The sequence below is a fragment of the Talpa europaea genome (genome assembly GCF_964194135.1).
Source record: "Talpa europaea genome assembly, chromosome: 10".
Taxonomy (NCBI): domain Eukaryota; kingdom Metazoa; phylum Chordata; class Mammalia; order Eulipotyphla; family Talpidae; genus Talpa; species Talpa europaea.
This window is the reverse complement of record NC_140077.1, coordinates 91,309,994-91,329,169: the sequence shown is the minus strand read 5'-3', so window position 1 is coordinate 91,329,169 and position 19,176 is coordinate 91,309,994. Positions and strand designations below refer to the sequence as shown.

Below are 19,176 nucleotides of genomic sequence, written 5' to 3'. Positions count from 1 at the left end.
CACCCTAATGTAGTGTTGATGCATGAAGGCTTCCGAAATCAGATCTCTGTCCCTCAGTTATCTGCCCTGATAGTGTCTCAGACAAGCACCTGTATGTCCTCAGGTGGGAAAAGTATAACAAGAACATAGAGAGGAAAACCTAGGGCAGAGGAGGTCTGGGGAGGGAGCTTCCGTCTAATGATGATCTAGGGAGACAGCGGAGGGTGCCTCCTCCAGCAGGAATGCTTGATGGACTCAGTGCCATGGAATTCAGGGTTCACAGCTTTTTCTCCAAGGCCCAGAGAGGAAATATTTCCACTTTGCAGGTCACCTAGCCTGTGGGATGATTTCTCAGCAGACAGTGGAAACACAAAGGGACCCACAGACAATACACACACCTGGGGCAGGGTGTTCAATAAAACTTTCATTAGCAACATGGGCTTTCAAAAACCAGCTTCCCATCTCCCACTCGCCTTTGAGTTTGCTGGTCTCTGGTCTAAATGATACTCATGGTCTCAGCTACTGAGATAAATACAAATACCCTACCATCTATTATCTATTACTCCCTTTCTGGTTCAAAACCCTGGAAAGAAGATACCTTCAAGTTAAGAACAAATATTAAAAATAAGAAATCTTAGTGAAACAGTGACATCAGAGAAAAATGAATAGGGAGAGCCTTTGCTTTAACTGTCTACACCATTGGAAGTTGGTATCCATAGTAAACACAATCTGAAGACCCAGTGGCACAGTAAGATGCTCCAGAAGCAAAGGAGTAACTGGAAAAGAGAGACCATGCTTAGGAGGCCTAATATTTTCTTTTAAAATCAGTGCAATCAAGGACACGATCTGGCCAAGAAGCTGCCTTTGAAGGCTCTTGGACATGTCCCTCTGATCTTCCTCCAGTGAAACTAAACACTGAAACAATAGCTATCTGAGGGTAGACTTGGGGTATGCTTTCAGAATCACTCAAAGTTTCATTCAGATTTCAAGCTCTAAATTCAACATCAAGATTTCAAGATTTCCTGGTAGTAAATTCCCTTCTTTTCTTTCTAGGATTATTCAGTCATGCCTTACTTAAAAAAAAAAAAAAAAGCATATAAAAACATGGTTTTTCTTTGAGCTGGAGCTGGTTTCAACCAAAATAAAACAACGTTAAATCTCAATGACTAGAAATTTTATTTTCCCTTAAAAATACAGATCAATTCATACAGGCACATTCTTGTTTTTCTCCTTCTGTCTAGAAAGCCTCAAAAAAAAAATCAATTCTGAGCTGCCCTCTGTCGTGGTCACAGAGTTTATGAAAGTGGACAGTCTTCCTCCAAAACAGGAGGAAAAATAAGCCCCTTTCTTCCTGAAATCAAGAAGAATTAGGGAAGTGTTATCAGTGGTGGGTATGGAGGTACATTTTTAGGATCAATCTAAGACTAACAAGTGAAAATCTTGGCTGGTGAAATGAGGATCAGCAGATAAGAATGCAGGCAACTGAGACAGAAAACCGATACGGTGGAATTCAAGTGTGGAACTCTCAGCCTTCATATTTAGGGGATTTCTGAAAAAAAGAATTTTCAAAAAAATAGATCTTTTTAAGACTTACTTCTGATTGTCTCCTTTTTCAAAACCTTTAATATCATCTAATCATAACTTTGGGAATATTCTGAATTCCCCATTTTTCTGCATTTTAACAACTTGATGGAAAATTTTGCCTATGGAGTAAAACCTCCCAAGAAAATTTCAGTCTAGAATTATTCAAGTCTGAAATCTTTTAGAATGTATATGTAAGGAAGGTTTATAAGGGGGTAACGAACACAGGTTCTGGGGTCAGATAGCCTGAGACCCAGTTGTGTTTAGGCAATTACTTCTCTGTACCTCAGGTTCTCCATCTAGAAATAAGATAGTGTAATATTACTAATGGAAAAAATAAATAGGATAATTAATATAAAGCATTTAGAACAATATGCAGCATACTGTAAAAACTAATATGTCATTATTATTATTGTTATGGCAAATCGAAAAATTCTTCACTATACCTGATATATGGACACCAAATTAAATACAAGATGGGAAAACAACTACTTGCATTATCCACATATGTAATTACTTATGGATACGTCTTAGGAAAAAGATTAGAACTTTCAATTTGGGGAATATCTGAAATTCCTCAAAAATATTTAAAGATCATCTCACACTCACAAGGGAAAAAAACTAGCACGTGCTGGAGAGGATGTAGTGAGGTTGGGACCATTGTGCAGTGTCGAAGGCAATGTAAAATGGGGCTGCATTATGGAAACAGGGTGGAAGGCCCTCAAAAAATTAAAAAGAGAATCATTATATGCTCTAACATTCCACACCTGGGTATGTATCCCCCAAAATTGAAAACAGAATCTCAAAGAGATGTTTGTACACCAGTATTCATTGCAATTGTTATTATTATTCACAATTGCTAAGTGGCAGAAACCACCCAATGTCAACCCAATGGATGAACAGACAAAGAAAGTACAGTTTATACCTACAATGTAATATTAATCAAGCCTAAAAAAGAAGAAAATCCCCAACAGATGCAACACCATGCATAACATGATGACATCATGCTAAGTGAAATGAGCCAGTCACAAAAAGAAAAACACTGAATGATTACACTTATGGAAGGTGTTAAAGTTGTTAGAGAAAATGAAAGACCCTGATAGGTACTAGGGCCTGGGGAGAGAGAGAAATGGGGTGCTCTTATTTAATTGGTATAGAGTCTCAGTTTTACAGGATGGAAAGTTCTTGAAAACTATTTCACAACAGCACTCATATAGATTACACTAACATACTGTGTGCTTGAAAAGGGCTAGGGTGGAAGATTTTGCTATGTGTTCTTTGCCACAATAAAAAAAGTAAAATAAATGTTAAAATAGTAAATAAATAATAAACTTCTCTTCAGTAGAAGCTGATATTTACTTTTAGCATAAACTCTAAAACTTTATCGGCACCTTTTACCTAATTTTGCTTACAGATGTATTTAATAATTATGTGACAGACACCAGAGGTCCTGGTGTCACAAATTTGAGTTCCTAACATCTGAAGGACAAAAATATAGTGAGGATATTTAAATTGTTTATTTTCTTTTCCTTGATCAAAGATCAATCATGGAATTTCATCTCTGAAAGGAATCACTGCTCTTTTATACAATCCAAGATGCAAATTTTTGTCAACCATTCTGAATGTTTTACTTTTAATTTACATGATTCTGTTTTCTTCAGCAGCAGTTGTTTCTTTGTCTCTGTCTCTCTCTCCCTCCTTCCCTGCCTTCCTCCCTCCTTTTTTCTTTCTTAGTGATCCTAACAAGTGTGAGGTGAGTATTTAAACATTATGAGGGGTTTCAGATACCCCACAAATTGAAAGTTAACCAGCTGATACGCACATTCACACACACACACGTGTGTCACAGTGAACAGTAAAGAGACTAGAAAATCTATCCCCCCCAAAAGTGAAAAGATTCTGAAACTGAGGTAACCTGAAAAAATGTCATGAGAGAACTTCCTTTTAGCCTAAACAAATGGTATGTATGCAAAGTAGCCTCAGAAGTCCTCTGATATGAAGATCCTTGGGAGTTAAGCTTGCTTACAAGAAAGATAAAGTATATGGGGAATATAACCAAAATGAAAATGCATACATTGCACAAAAATGAAAAATGATGTAAGAATTATATAAAATAATTTAATAAAAAAAAGAAAGATAAAGTGAGAGTTTTCTTCTCAAGCAGTTAGCCAAACTACAGTCAACAATAAATCAAGCCCCAGCCACATGTTTACATGTCCCCAAGCTCAGATGGGTTTTGATATTCTTCGAAGGGGAAGAGAGTCAGAGCATGGGACCCACAGAAAGCAAGTGACCCACCAATCCTCATATAGAGTCTATGTGATTCACTGTCTGATTCCTTACAGAAAAGTCTGCTGACCAGGAGCTCTCCAACAACCTCAGAAGTAATGATAATTCAGGTCAATTTTGAAAAGTCAGAACCAACCATGAGGAAGGATCACGACTCACTTATCACAGGAGTGGTTCCAGGGAAGTCAAAACTGAAAAATGAAACTGCAAGTGATGCTTTTTCCTAAAACATCCATTCACATCTTCTCTACCAACACAGAAACTCTGCAATACTAAGTTTCACTATTAAAATAACAGTGATGCTAATGATTAAAATAGTAAGAGTAATATTTCTCATGTATAATTTGGCAACATGAATGCATTTTTCTAAAAAAAAAAGACAAAATTGACATCAAATGCAAGAAAAAGTGGAAAAGTCAATTCACTTTATAACAAAAGTAAGCTTTGCATTAACAAATGAATTCTAGAGAATATTTCTTTTGAAAATAATTACCTTAATATTTAATACTGCATCCCAACTGATAATCACTGTGATCCTTCAAGTCAATTTAAATGTTTGCATATTGTTTTGGATTTTAATTTTAGAAGATATTAGAGTTTCAGTGTTGCCATTTATAAGTTGGGCTAATTATTTTCTCCAAACACAATTTAAGTCAAATAGAAAATACCTTATTATCTCCTTTGGAAAGTTTATATGACATATAGGCACTCCGTTTTGAAGTTCTTATTTCCTCCATTGTTGCTAATGCTCTATTCTAAGACTAAAAGAGCACAGGCTGGCAAAGAAAATACAGCATCCAGGGAAGATCCAGAGCTACACCATTTGCTTCAGGAGGGAGTTGGCCATCTGATCCACAGTCTGAGCCATAGCCTTTGGCACATTGTTTGCAGGAAATGCCTCAACTTTAATTCCCTAAGTTTAAAGTGAGATTTAGCCTCTTGTCTATGCTACCTATTGACCCAGATGACAAGAGCCACTGGATTTGGAAGGCATCTGTGGTGCAAGGAGCCCATCCGCAGGCGGGGGGGACAAGCCCCTGCTATAACTGACCCCTTTGGGCTCCACTGTCCCCTGCACCTATTACCTATAAACTCTCTGGTGAAATCACCAGGGTGTGCATGTGCTTCTCCTCTGGTCCATTCTCTGGAAGGTGGCCAGGGCTGGACCATGTGGAGGACCATTCATGGTTAAGGGCTGCTTTGGGACGGATTGATGGGCCCTGGGTATGTGGGCAGTGGTGTCTGCACTGCACAGAAAATGATGGAATGTAGCGGGAAGAACAGAAATGGACTAGGCTGCAGGCTAAGGACTGTCAAATCTTCCACTCCTTTTGTTTTTTAAAATTTTTCTTTAAAGATTTATTTTATTCATGCATAGGAGAATCAGGGTACAGACCAGATGCATGGGAGGGTGAGAAGATTCATGAGAGACAGAGCGGGGAGCAGAACAGGCAGATATACTGAAATACACTGCTGAGGGGAGCAGCAGGCGAGACAGGAGAGGTCTAGCCACACCATTTGGGCAACTTCCTGGCCAGCTGGGGATCGAACCGGTGCTTCAGAGGCTGTGGACAGCTTCACAGTGCTGCAGTCAACTGCCCACACCACCAGGTGAGGTCCTTCTTCCACTCTTTTTCTGAAACCAACCCACCTACAAGTCTGAGAATTTAAAATGCAATGTTGGCCTTCAAGGTCATAAAGGAGGCATATTTGCCCAATAAGAGCATAGAACATATTTTACCTCACAGCTTATTATCTTGATTCATATACTTTTAAATATTGACATATAGAGTATGTGGGTGTCCACTGTTCTCCTGCCCAGGTGCCACAAATGGACTCAGCGTGGACTTTTCTCATAGTGGTTACTCCTACACCTCCCTCTGCAAAGATATTCTGCTTCATCATTTCCTAAATCCCACACATGAAGCTTAAATGAGCATCAAGTTCCAAGATTCAGGCTCCTTTTTGAGTCACCCAGTTTCCTATCTAGTGATGAAGGTTAATTGAACACCAGAAATTGAAACAAAACTAATTGAATTCTCAGTCAGCCAACCAAATGCCTCCTTAGTATAAAATGGCACCAGTGAGTAAGGAATGCACACAGAGTTTACTGGTACAGAACAGGCCCACAGCTGTGTGCAGAGGAAGTCAGGGCTCCTTCCCACTTTGCATCAAGGACACCTCCTTGTTTTAGAATATTTGAATTGCCTGTGTTGAATACTTCAACCATATCACCAATATCAACCGAAGTCAATAATTCAGTAGCACCTATGCTGGCCAGGAACCTTGAAGTCCATTCTCTCAGCTAATCTGTCCAACTGGGACACAGAGGCACAGAGAAGTTAAAGTCTTAAAGCTGGTAAGTGATTGAGACTTAGGCCAGGTTTACATGAATCTAAACACCATGCTGTTATGAATACTGTTTTTCTTAATCCCATATATTAAGAACAGGTGCAGTCATGCATCACGTATCTAAGTTCTGGTGAATGATGGGGTACACTTACAATAGGCTACACTATCCAACCCAGGCACGCAGGCAGCTACACCATCCAGGTTTGTGTGATTATGCTCCTTGACGTTTGCACAACATACACCTAATGCTGAGCAAAGCATGACTAATTTTCTCCTTTCAAAAGAAGGGAAATAATGCCTTATCTGTAGCATGAGAATGAAGAGTTGAAATGATTAAATTAGCCACACAAATGTGTGTGTGTGTCTGTGTGTATAACACTCATTTTGTAACAGTATAATAAGAAAGGGAGGCTCCATGTCCCCTGTCCTACCTAATAAATAGGGAACCTGATTGGGGAAGAGAAGCTGAAGAAGACTTGGAAGAGGACTCAGAGGAAGCACATGGAGCAGAGAGACATGTGAATAAGAAGTCCCACTTGCTGGGCACCTCCCTGGTGGCACAAGGGTAGTTAAGGTACAACCTATGAAGCAATCCACAGCCACTGCAGCATGAGTTCATTCCCTGGCCAGGGAGCTACCCACATGGCACAGCAGACCTTGCCTAACTCGCCTGCTGCTCCCCTCAGCAGTGTATTTCGGTCAGTCTGCCTGTTCTGTTCCCCGCTCTGTCTCTGGTGAATCCTCTCACTGCTTGCCTCCCCTACCCCCCATGCCACCCCACATGTCTGGCCTGTACCCAGCTGTTGTATGCATAAATAAACAAATCTTAAAAAAAAAAGTCCCACTTGCTTTTCAGCCTTGTACTTGCACCAGGGACTTGGGGGACATACAGAGACTCTTAGAACAGAAGTGGGAAAGAGACCCAGGGGGAGGCTGACAATGGCAGCCTTTATCTTGACTTGTACTTTGATTTTGTCCATTGAGTCTCAGACTTGCTGGAACCCTTTAGCCTCCTTCTTGTGGCTCCCCACCAGAATGTGCCTTAGATTTGTGGTAAGCTTTTGGGCTTCAGCGACCCTACTTTGGGCCAACCCTTTTTAGCGTGGGCATTTACACATAAGGGAGTGGGTAACTTTGGGTGTTTTATTGGAAACTACTATCCTTCCTTTTCTTTCTATGCACTCTATGCTATTAAAGTTCTTTCACACTAAGAGAATGCTTTGTCTTTATGCAGCGGATGGCAGAACCCATTTAGAGTATGCAGGCTTGGGGAATCCCGGGGTGCTCCTCAGTCTGCCTGCATACAGTTTTCCATATTCTTATATAGAAATAAAAACATTAGTTAGGGTTAGTATTTTGTATGTTAAATAATGAAGTATGTATAATATAAAACTATTTTCCTTCTCTTGCCTCCTGAACAGAGTTGGAGAAAATTCTTAGTGAAAGGGTTAAAAAAACAAAACCCCCATACTCCTATTCATTTATGATTTGAGGCAAAAACTAGAATTAAAGAAAAATCAGAATAACAATATCACCAACTCAAGATTTAATAAGCCTAGAGAATGAAAATGAAATCTGCTGTCCCAGTACCCCTCTCAGATGATAAGGCAGAACTGCCAAAATCCTAAAAAAGTGTTTGGACAGTGGGGAAAACAAATAAGCAGTCCCCTCCCCCTTCACTTTTACCTAACTAAACATTGACCTAATTCAATAGTTTTCCAATGATAACTTGGAAACAGTCAATAAATAATATATGCCTTCCTGGTTGACTTTCACTGAAATCTATGATTAATTGCCCTTCACTGCAGGAATACCACATTCAGCTTTGAAAAGAACAATTCTCATTACCTTTTCAAGATAAACTCATGGATACATGTTCTTTAGGCTCTACATTTAAAAAGTATTTTGTTCAACTTTTAAACTTTATATTTAGGACACATGCTATAACCAATCATAAAAATAAATGATTATAACAGGAGAGATTCTAAAGAGGCCTATCCCCTGGGACTACGCCTTCAGATGCCTGTGCCTTGACCAATTCGGTAAAGCCAGAAACACACCCTGGTGGGGCAGAGCCACACTTACATAATGTCCTGGCAGAAGGGTTGTGAGACAGTAGAAAGACTTTCGTAATCCCTTCTCATTCCTTGGAGAGCTTTCAGGCAGGGAAGGGTGAGATTACTATGTGTCAAGGGGAATTTGGCTCCAATGCCTCCTCCAGGCACAAGAATGGGTTGTATGCATCAGAATAAGGGTCAGTGATGGTACCAAAGATTATGGCCACTTTTCAACATCTTTGGAGTTCAATGGTGAACACTACTTGGCCACAGAAAGGAGGGGCTGTTCCAATCTTTCTCACAATTACCACCCTAATTATTATATTATACTTTCACAGTTTAATCCCTTTACTTGCCTCACTGCCTTTTGGGGACTAAGCAAGCAGTATGGTGTGATGCCTGCTGATGGAGCTAGCGGGGAAGCCTTACTGAGCGCCGCCCAGCTGCCAGCGACAAGTGCAGCCAGGTGGGCAAGTCCAGAGTACTAATCTGGACAGTGACATCTCTGTCTCATTTCAAAATCCCTGAAAGTTGCTCTCTCCAATATGGGGTAAAATGGAGCTCCATACATCAATGCCAAGAATCACCCTGCGCTCTGCTCTGCTAAGCTCTTGGTAGCATTTCAGCAGCCTAAGGAATAATCAGGCCTAGAATTCCAATTATTCTATCCCAGTATTGTTCAGTAAATAAAATTGACATAGCTATTAATATCTAAGCTATCGTGATTTTTTAAAACAATTGTCAGATCATTTTCTCACATAGCTGTTCCACCCTTAGAAATATATTAAGGATGAGAGAATTCAATTCACATCCCCCTGCCAGCCACATCCCCAATATTAGGAACCCCTTGAAGGCAAGAGACATTTGTAGGAGGAATTCAACTCAATCCACAAGACTTTGGGAGAAGAGCGTTAAGAAAATTTTAAGAATAGGAAACTCCAAGTCAGTGTGCTCTGTGGCTCACAGTAGGTTCTCAGTAAGTATCTGTTGGGCAAGTGAGAGAGTGGCTTTCATAATGGAAACATCTTAATTATATCAGCATACACAGTACTTATTAATTTATTCCAAAATATCTGCTTATCTTTGTGTAATTAGATTCAGAGAGGTGTAAACTTGAGTTCACAAAATCAAATTGCTCACAGTTTCGATTTCTGATCAATCAGAGCTGTTCTAACACTGTTGGACAACTGGCTTGGTAAGAACCTAAAGATTTGAAGTGTGTTTTTGTTCTCCTATTTGGCAATATTGGTAAGGAGATGGCAGATAATTTTGAAATGCCCAAATGTAAAAGGAAGTTTTGCATATTAAACACCATTGTTTCTACTTCCCCTTGTTACATGTGATTTTCCATTCATTTCAACCTTAGATATCCCATGAACTAGATAGGAAAACCTCCAAAATAAGTGAGAATGAAAAACAGAAAGATCCAATGGATGAAGTATTTTTGTAAGAGAATACTAATAAAATCTGCCAATGATGGGCCATAATAAGGAAGATTTAACTATTGAGATATTTAGATATAGTTGTACATACCCCACACTGAACTGGCCCGTGTTCCTTGTAAACCTACAAAAGGCTATAAACAAAATTGAGGCTGAACTCTCCATTCCATGATATGAGTCTTTAAAAACTTTGCACTTTGAATAAACTCTTAAACTGTTTGTTCCTCAGCTATGAACCAAGGAAACTCTACAACAGGTAACAGAAAGGCAAGTAGGCAAAGGTGCAACCCTTCAGTGTGGCCTAAGATACCACAGAATCTTCAGCGCCACTGGTTGAAAAGAGTCATGCTCCCAGACACTCTTAAAAAGGGAGGATGGGAGATGAATCTGTGTGCCTAGTCAGGATTTCAGAATCAGCTTTGGAAGGGTTAGAGTTTAACCAATATAATCTATTTCACTCTTTGAAAACCAGTTCATGTCTATGTTTTTGAACTGACTTCAGTATGTCTAGCAAGAGCTGTGACAATGTTCAGGTGAAAATCAGCACTAGCAGGTTTACTCAGTGGTTCCCCAAGGGAGGTGAGCATCAGAATCACTGGAGGGTCTAGTACATCACTGAAGGCTGGATCACCCTAGGGATTCTGATGGAGGTAATCTGGGATAAAGTTAGGAATCTGCATTTTCAACAAATCCCCAAGTGGTGCAGATCCTGCTCATCCAAGCATAGTTGAGAGGCCTGGATATAGAGTTGGGCATAGCATACTGGTATTCAACCATGGCTTTAATGAAGCCTTAGCTAGGAAGTTTTCAAATATCCTTCTTTGCTCTCCGTGCAAAGGTCAATTAATTCAGAATTTGGGGGCATGACCTCTGGCATTGGTATTTTCTAAAAGTTTCCAGGAGATTCCATTGAGCTGCCAAGGTTGAGAACCATCATATGCTAGAAGACCCCGTTAGAAGACACCCTCTGCAAACCACCGAGCAGGGCGGCATAACAGGTACCCAGTGGATCCTCAGGAAACAATGTTCTCTTCAAAAGTGTGTCTAAGAAGGTGAAATAGAACTTTCTGTGGGAATATATCTCCATAGCTTTTTAAATGAGTTGAGTTCTGGCTCTGTGGGTAACTAGTTTAAAAGAACATTTGTAAATGTCGATGGTAGTTTTCTACATTTTGTGTGGGAAATGTTATTTATAAATCTGGAGATCTACAAAGGTTTGGGTATGTCTTATATGTATTGGAGGCATGTATTATTGTTTGATATGATTTGGGAGACTTTTATGCTAATTCATTCCAATCCCAGGGAAGAAGCAGTTGATTAAATGTGGAGGGAACAGACTTTCTCCCTGGACTGCAGCAGCAGCCTCACTGCAAATTTCCTGGAAATATGAATTCTCAAGCTTCTAGCCCAGATCTACTGAATCAGAAACTCTGGAGGTAGGGCCAGGTGATATATGCATTTTAACAAGCTCTCTGAGTATGTCTGATGCGTGCCCAAGTTCAGGAAGCACATGTCTGCCACATTTATTATTTCCAAGAATCTTGAGAAGAACTGAAGAGGCAAAAGTGTTCATTTGTTCACTTGCTACACGGGACTACACTGCTCTGCTCTTTTAAACTCCACCCAAAGCTAATTATTATTCCATCCTTCAAGCTTACCAGTGAAAGTGGGATTCATAGAGGGCCTATCTGGGGGAGGAGTTTATTTTACAAACGTCCACTATCCATTTTAATCTATCTCTACTTTCTACTCAAGATAGAACCAAGACTGTGATTCCTGACTAACAAGTGTGAATATAAGCTTTTAGACTAAGACCAATGAGTGGGACCTGTAGGAAAGGGGGGGAACATGAGGGTCAATCAGGACAAGGGGGGTAATGGGATGGAGAAGGAGCAATTTTGACTATTAGTGGTGACCTTCATGTGCAGGTACACAAGTTGATTCTCAGTCCTGCACATCTGAAACTTAGATGATGTTGCCATGGGAGAGGATGTCCGTAAAAATAATAAAGGTGAAATAACAACAACAACAACAATATTAAAGGAGACAATCAGCAAGGATAAGAACTAGGAGTAGCAAACAAAGTCAAGGGAGGTAGAGGAAGAGGGTAGGGGACCACTAGGCCACGACTTACCTTGAATGGTCCTCTTGAAGAAGGCCTTACAGGCCTCACAGGACGCGACCCCGTAGTGGTACCCAGAAGCGATGTCCCCACACACTAAACACAGTCTCTTGGGCATGGAGTTGAGCATGTATTCACACTTGGTCTGGGGGTCTTCCACCAGGGTGCTGGAGCAGTCGTCATACAGTTTCCTGACAGGCCCACTCCCTCCAAGGATAGGAGCAGAAGGGTAGAGAGGTGGCGAGTCAAGTCCGTTCTGATGGCCATTCATGGTGGAACTGTAGCTCCCGCTGGCGTCCGAGGAGCCGCCTGGGCTGTGGTGGTTGACGCTGTCCGTCAGGGAGGCCGGGCTGGAGGGTTCCGTCTTGATGAAGGACGAACAGCTGGAATCAATGTGTCGATCTTTGTTTGACATTCTGCAGAGAAGCCTGAGATAGAGGGAGAGACACAACACAAGGGGAGAAAGAGAAGGAGAAAGCGTCAAACCAAGGAGGTAGAGACCCAGGAAAAAAACCAGGTGGGAGTGAATGGGAAGGATGGAGAGAAAATGAATTCCTATGTTAAAGGATTGTGCTGTGAGAGAGCTGCTTCTGAAGAGCCAGGGACAGCACATCACTCATTCTCTGGCCTATCCCTCTTGTTCTACAAAACGGTAATCAGCATATGGCATGACAGGGTTACATCAAAGTGCTCAGAAGGGCCATAAACAAGCTCTAATGGGTTCAATTCCTCTATTTCCCCCTTTTCTTGGGGAGCCTTTGTCAATATCTAAGTCAACTCTCCAGATTCTGAATTTATCAGTGGAAGGGGAGTGATTTGCCAAGTCTGTATCATTTCTCAAAAGGCATTTATCCTGCCTCCTCTGATTCTTCCACTTTCTCTCTGCTACCACCACTATTTTATTATAAGCAGAACCAAACTTTTACTTTCAATGCTGCACAGAGGATTCCTCAGCTCTGTAATTACTGTTTGTCAGCACGCTTCCATAAGCATAACTGTGTCCTTTATTGATCTGACTGAGACACATAGGGAAAATATCCTCAATAGCTTTGCTTCTTTATTTAAAATGCTCTATTTCATAGCCATTTAGCAATATAGAAGATATCAAGTATGAAGTGCTGGTCAATATTTTAGGATTATTTCCTAGAGCCCACGAAACTGAGTGAAATAATTACCAGCACTGATGAATAAATACGTGCAGGTAACATGTGTGTTTGTGAATGCATGACTGTGTATATGTGTTTGTGCATGTCTGTGTATGCTGTGTTTGTGTGTGTAGGTTTATGTATGTGTGCCTGTCTGTGTGTGATTTGCTACTGTTTACGAGATGCATCAATAAAACCCAAGAGCCTCAAGTATACCCTGGGTCCATGCATCTGACACTTTATATTCAGTGAGGGAGAAATGTATCAAATTTTGTCCTGAGAAATAATGAGATTTTTGGTGATCCTTTTCTTCTCTTCTTTTAGTCTTTTAACATCACAATTCCGGAAAGGAAACATGATGAAGCATATCTAATCTGGCAAACCATCTTTCTTATCTAGAAGAAACATTTTGACCCTCTTTCTTTGTTGGACTCACAAGTGATTAAATTTCTGAAAAGGTAATTAGATGAGAAGATATAATGGGTCTGATTTTCATTCCCCTTCACCATAGTGCAAAACCCCTTTTAGCAAACTCTCTCAGCACCTTCTGAGAGCCCACTCTAGAAAGAAGAGGTGACAGTTGAGGAAAAGACCCTGATAATTGCTTCCCAGTGGATAGGTGATTTATGGGAACCCCACAGGGAAATGGTCATTTACTAGAGTTTGGGGGAGTAGTCACAGAATAATTTCCAAAGGCAGGCAAAGATCTCTTGCACTTATAAATCACATGACGTTTTATCACTGCACACATTCCATGCACCCCCTCCATGTCCCATTCCCCCACTTGTTCTGTTACCTTAAAGTCAAGAAAAGTATGCAATTTCCTTTCAGAGAATATCCATTTGATAGCAAAGCATTACTTTGTAAGCATAAATTGTCCGACATTAAAAAGCAAAGCAAGAATCTGCCTCTTAGCACGTCTATTAAACATCGGCCGTTGTGTTCAGCTTTCTAAAGTGAAGACACATCAAGATGGGAAGAAAGCAAATAGGCGGGAGAGAGCCACAAAAATATCTCCTGGCTTTCGCCCACCCACGTGTGTTGTCCTTTCCTCAAGAACTAGTGAAGGAACAGCGCTTTCCTCCCAGCCGGGAACCTGGGCGCGCTCCCTCCCGCATCTGCTGCTGCTGTGCAGTCACTGTTAATGAGCATGGTAATTAATAGATCGCTCTCCTTGTCTCCCTGCTTGCACCCTGGGCTAAGCACTTTTCCTCAAGTCAACGTTTGAAAGAAAGCGGGTCGGCGCTGACTTACAGCAGCCCTGCGAATTCCTTTTAATTTAGAGCACTTACACCACCACTTCACTTATTACCTTATAATTACTGGACTGCTCGCACATACATTATGATCTCAGGCGAGAGTGAGAAGTTATTAGGGTACTAAAACATGGTGGCTCCCCTCTCCTCGCTTTGGCACTGAATTTCTCACAGTAATGACAATTAACTCTTTCGCCATCTGCCCTGCCAGGCAACACTTCTTTTTTGTTCTTTCCAGAAGAGCAATGCTGCAGACTGCATGATCACGACCCAGAACTGTTTCTCTAGATCCTCTTTTCTCCTCTCTCTCTCCATCTTTTTTCTTGTATCATCTACAGTCAGTTTCTTCCCAATTTTCTTCTTGGGCTTTTCCCCACCTACATCTAAAGTTTGCAGAGCTCCTAACTAAGAAACAAGGTCAGAGATTGTCTTCTCATGTAAGGAATAGTTATATGCTAAGGCAACAAAAGTTTATGTCTCAAATGCATGTCCTTAGAGTCCCTGAAAAACCGGGTGTATTGTGTGCCAACTGCTGACCTTAACACTTGACAGAGAGTACTTCACCTTATCTCCAGGGTCCCCTTGGATGGGAGCTGTGTCTTCAGGCAAAAGCATCTCAGCTGCCACTCAATTTTCTGAAAGTCACAATTAAGAAGGGGGAAGAGCAGGTTTTGAACTCAGGTGTGTCTCTGCAGCCCAGTGTAGAAATATCTTGCAGTTAATGGAGTTTTTAAGGGTGTTCACTGAATTAAAAAAGGAATAACCAAGCAGGTGGGGGCAGGGATGGTTCAGGATAGATTGCAGATACACAGCTCAGCCATGTGTGCCAAATGGCTGGAGCCACCACACTGGCCACAGGCCTGCCCGGTGGAGTTTCCCTTCCTGGGGTAGGAGTGACACCGAAACAGAACCTCTGAAAGAGCACAGTTGTCTCCTAATTACTACTTAGCTCATTACACTGAATACTTCCTAGACACCAATTCATTATACCCTAAAACTACAGCGGTCTTAATTCTCTCCCTCTCTGTCTCTGAAATTCTACAGCTCTATTATTCAAGCCTGAAATATTCACAACTATCTATAAATTCAATTGTCAGCTGGTGGGTTTTATTCTAGACTTCACTTCAATCTAAAATTAGAGGCACTAAAATTCACATTAACTCTAAGAGGAATGTAGTGAATAAGACTTTATTTCCAAAGAACACCTTTTTGTCAGAAAGAGCCATTTTCAAGATGATGGCTTTATCTGTAACCAAAGAGAATAAGCCCAATTCCACATTGTGCTGTTAATGCAGAAATTTTAGGTCACATTGGATTAATAAAAATCTAAATTCAGTTAAGAATTATGAATAGAAATAACATGTGTTGAAGGCTGTAAGAAATATTTATTTGAAAGCTTAGGAGCAATTGTCTTTATTTTATTATTTTAAGAGACATGATCAGAAGCACAGGGAAAACTGGTAACTTTCTAAAAATCCTTCTCTGAGCAAACACCCTGAGAATAAACTGGAGCAAAAAGGAGAGATATCAAGAATTGCATTTTGTTTTTATATGTGAAACTAAATCTGTGGATTTAATAGTCCTCCTGAGGTCAGGGAAATTTCAGTGCTATAAAAAGCATTTTTGACATAGTTTGAGATCTAGTCTCAGCTAATTCTGATTATTCTGCTTCAACATGGGAACTTGTTACCCAATCTTGCCTGAGAGTCAGCAAGGGTAAAAATGGACTTTGGTGTCAGACACTAACAATCAGGCAAAGAAAACTCTGAAGTTGCTGAAATACATAAAATGCAATTTCTGAAAGTGAATTAATTGTGTGTATGAATATGCATTGTAGAGTGAGCATGAGACAAAGAATCAACTCCAGTTGATATTGTACAGGAATTAAGATCATCCAAAACCAAGAGATTATCCATAAATTAATATCCAATGTAAACTAAAATTATCAAGCTAGAGATTTTACCTAGATCCAGGTAAATGTGCCACCTCGAGTTTGAATTTTTATGCACAAGAGTCAATGTCCAGGGTGGCCTACATTTCACAGGAGGGACTTGGTTTAACCAATCCTTTTATTTGTCAACCAATGATATTACAGTCATGTGGAATCAGCTCATATACTATTAACACTTCGGTGAAACTGTAGGTTCTTTTTAAACTCCCTATTTTATCCTTGGAATTTTATAGAGTGCTCTAATTTATTTGCTACTTTGATGTTCCTGATTGTTATACTAAGGCCAGATTATCTTAGAGACTTCGATTACACCTATATCAGTAACAGACAAGTGGGCAAAATGTACAACTCAGTAAGTCATCATTTTATATTACTTATCTTTAGGAGTCAAAAAGGTACCAACAGTCATTATAAATTCCTTGAACGATGTATATTCCATGATTTTATTTAAGGAGACTGAAGCCACAAACTTGCAGCTTACAAATGGGAGAGAGAGAAAGAAAAAAAGAATGAACCCTTGACTCGCTCTCACTGAAACAGAATTCAGGGTTGGAAGACAAGAAGATTGCCAAGTTTTGATACTTAATCGCTACTTATTCAAAATAAGAATGAATCTATGAGGATTTGGGAAGGTTCCTGACTTCTGAAATCATCGGATTAAACAGTTAGGTATCTTTTATTAAAAAATAAAAAGCTTTTATTACCATATAGGTTTTGTTTTAATGCTTTTAGAAGAAAACCTCCCTGACGAACACAGCTCCCTGAGGCCCCAGCTTCGAGCCGGCAAGCCCAGCAGCTCCTTTAGCTGCCTGAGTTCCAACTTTAAGCATGCTCTTCACAATGGGCTTTTTTCCCCTGCTTCAACTAATTGCACTCTCGTAAAGTGGCAAAATGTGAATCACTTAGTAAGGAAATGGGCACCAGCTGCTATTGTCAGAGAATGGTGATGCTGAAGAAAGGGAAAGCAACCGAATGAAGTGTCATGTCAGAAATCATCGGTGCAACGTGTGATTTGAGAAAACATGACTACTTTACAGAGACAGGGTGTCATTACGGCATCACCGTAATACGATGCTTTGACAACCACAGGGCCTAACATATCATCATTGCATTAAGGTACACTGGCTTAGTTGGGGAAGGAAGAGAAAGGATTTTTTCTTTTAATAAGAAATATCTTAAGGTCTGCCTGGTTAACCCAATGGAAGGAGATCATTCATTGTAAAGAAAGCATTGTAAATGCTGACCCACATGTGCAGAAAGATTAAAGCACACCTTTCTGCATCATTTTAGGCCTTCTTTAATAAAGGCAGAGGCCCATCTCAGGGAACAGACTTCTCTGCATAACAGGACCACAGTGATTTAGTAATGCTGCTTCTCAAATCTTTGAACAAATACTTTGTGCATTTAGTATAAAAGATTCTCTCCAACTTACTCCACCTAGAACACGAGTAAGCAAACAGCTTCCTGTAAAGCTGACGTTTGAGTGGCTGACAAAAGCTAAGAAGGGTGGGGACAGAGGGCCAGCTTCCAGAAAAAACAGATTGGAGCCCTAGCTAAGCTGAAAGTTCCCCAATTCTGTAAAAGGCTGTGCACTGCACCCAAAAAAAAGGGAACTCCGGGCCAGTGAATTAAAGACTCCCAATGCATTTCTGGCCAGTCAATAAAGGGAAGTGCCTGGTGAGTGTAATTCACACCTAATGACTAAACAGTAACGAGGAAGGACCTCGCCAAAATTCTACCTACTCCTAGGGTCATAGAATTCAGTGATGCTGTCCCATCCAATTTTGTTCAGACATTAGGTTGGTGGACTACTGTGGTGTAAGCACTGAAATCTCCCGTTATGGGAACCTTTTAATACCAAGAAAACCATGACCATTGCTCATCCAATCTGACTTATACAGAGGCCTATAAACTCTCTGCCTTCACCCTCAAACAAAGGAAGGGAAATGGAGAATTACTCATTTTAGGGAACAAAGGCCCAGAGAGATGGGAAGAGAAACACACAATTAAGAGGGTGCAAGCAAACAAGACTGGGGATGTCGTAAGTATCTCTGTGTTAGAAGGTGTCTATAAATGTACCATCTCCCGTTTTACTCCACCATGCAAGTTCAAGGCCACTGCTGATGGTCTTATGAAGTTATCCAGACTATTTTAGATGTAGAAAACTGCAGGTGCTTCCATTTATATTGTCAGGTGATTTCTTTTTTTTTTTTAAAGATTTATTCATTTCTTTATACGAGCACTGGGTATAGTCAGAAGCACGAGAGGGTGAGAGAATTCACCAGAGCCAGAGCAGGGAACAGAACAGGTAGACTGACGAACTATACTGCTGAGGGGAGCAGTGGGCGTGGCAGGAGAGGTCTAAGTGCCATGTGGGACACTCACCGCGGCCGGGGATCGAACCGGTGCTGCAGAGGCTGCGGGCAGCTTTGCAGCCCAGCGCTCAACTGCTGCGCAACCAGGGGAGGCCCTGCCAGGTGATTTCTTGTGCTTCCTGGTTGATAAACTTTACTAACAGGAAAAGATTTGGTCCCGTGAGATCACAGTATGTCGCACATTATGATTGTTGACAGTTTCAGTATTTAAAAATTCGATCTGATGCAGAGGCGCCTAGTAGAGTCATTTATCCTTAGCTTGTTTTCTTGGACCTATTTCAATCTGGGGGTGAGCATCCTTGTTTATTACTCTAAATACAGTAAGTGAGCGACTGGCAAATCAATAAAACTGCTAAATGAATAATAATGCTGGGTAATTGCATACATGATGCTTTGCATAATTAACTGTCTGAGCTTTTCTTTCATATAATGGGCACTCACGTAATACAGAGCAGCTATAAGTCTATAAAATACACACCGCTTATAGGAACCGCAATTCTGCTTAAAACTCTAAATGTTCATCTACATCGACTTTGAAGGGAGAGGTCTCCTCCACTGCCAAGGCCAAATCAATTCTTATGACATTACTTTATAACTAACATGATACTTAACTGATGATGGCTATTA

General features: G+C 40.6%; 1 protein-coding gene across 4 annotated transcripts in view; it reads right to left on the bottom strand.

The window, feature by feature from the left end:
• Nucleotides 1-19,176, bottom strand: part of ESRRG (estrogen related receptor gamma) — a gene marked incomplete at both ends in the record, with an annotated part of 444,488 nt that overhangs the window by 160,992 nt on the left and 264,320 nt on the right. For 3 of the 4 annotated variants that reach the window (XM_084244946.1, XM_084244947.1, XM_084244948.1), the window contains one exon: nt 11,835-12,250. In XM_084244946.1, coding sequence (XP_084101072.1) covers nt 11,835-12,250 — 416 coding nt within the window. Of the gene's footprint in view, nt 1-11,834; nt 12,251-19,176 lie in introns of those variants that run through there. The other variant, XM_084244949.1, reaches the window with a different exon arrangement.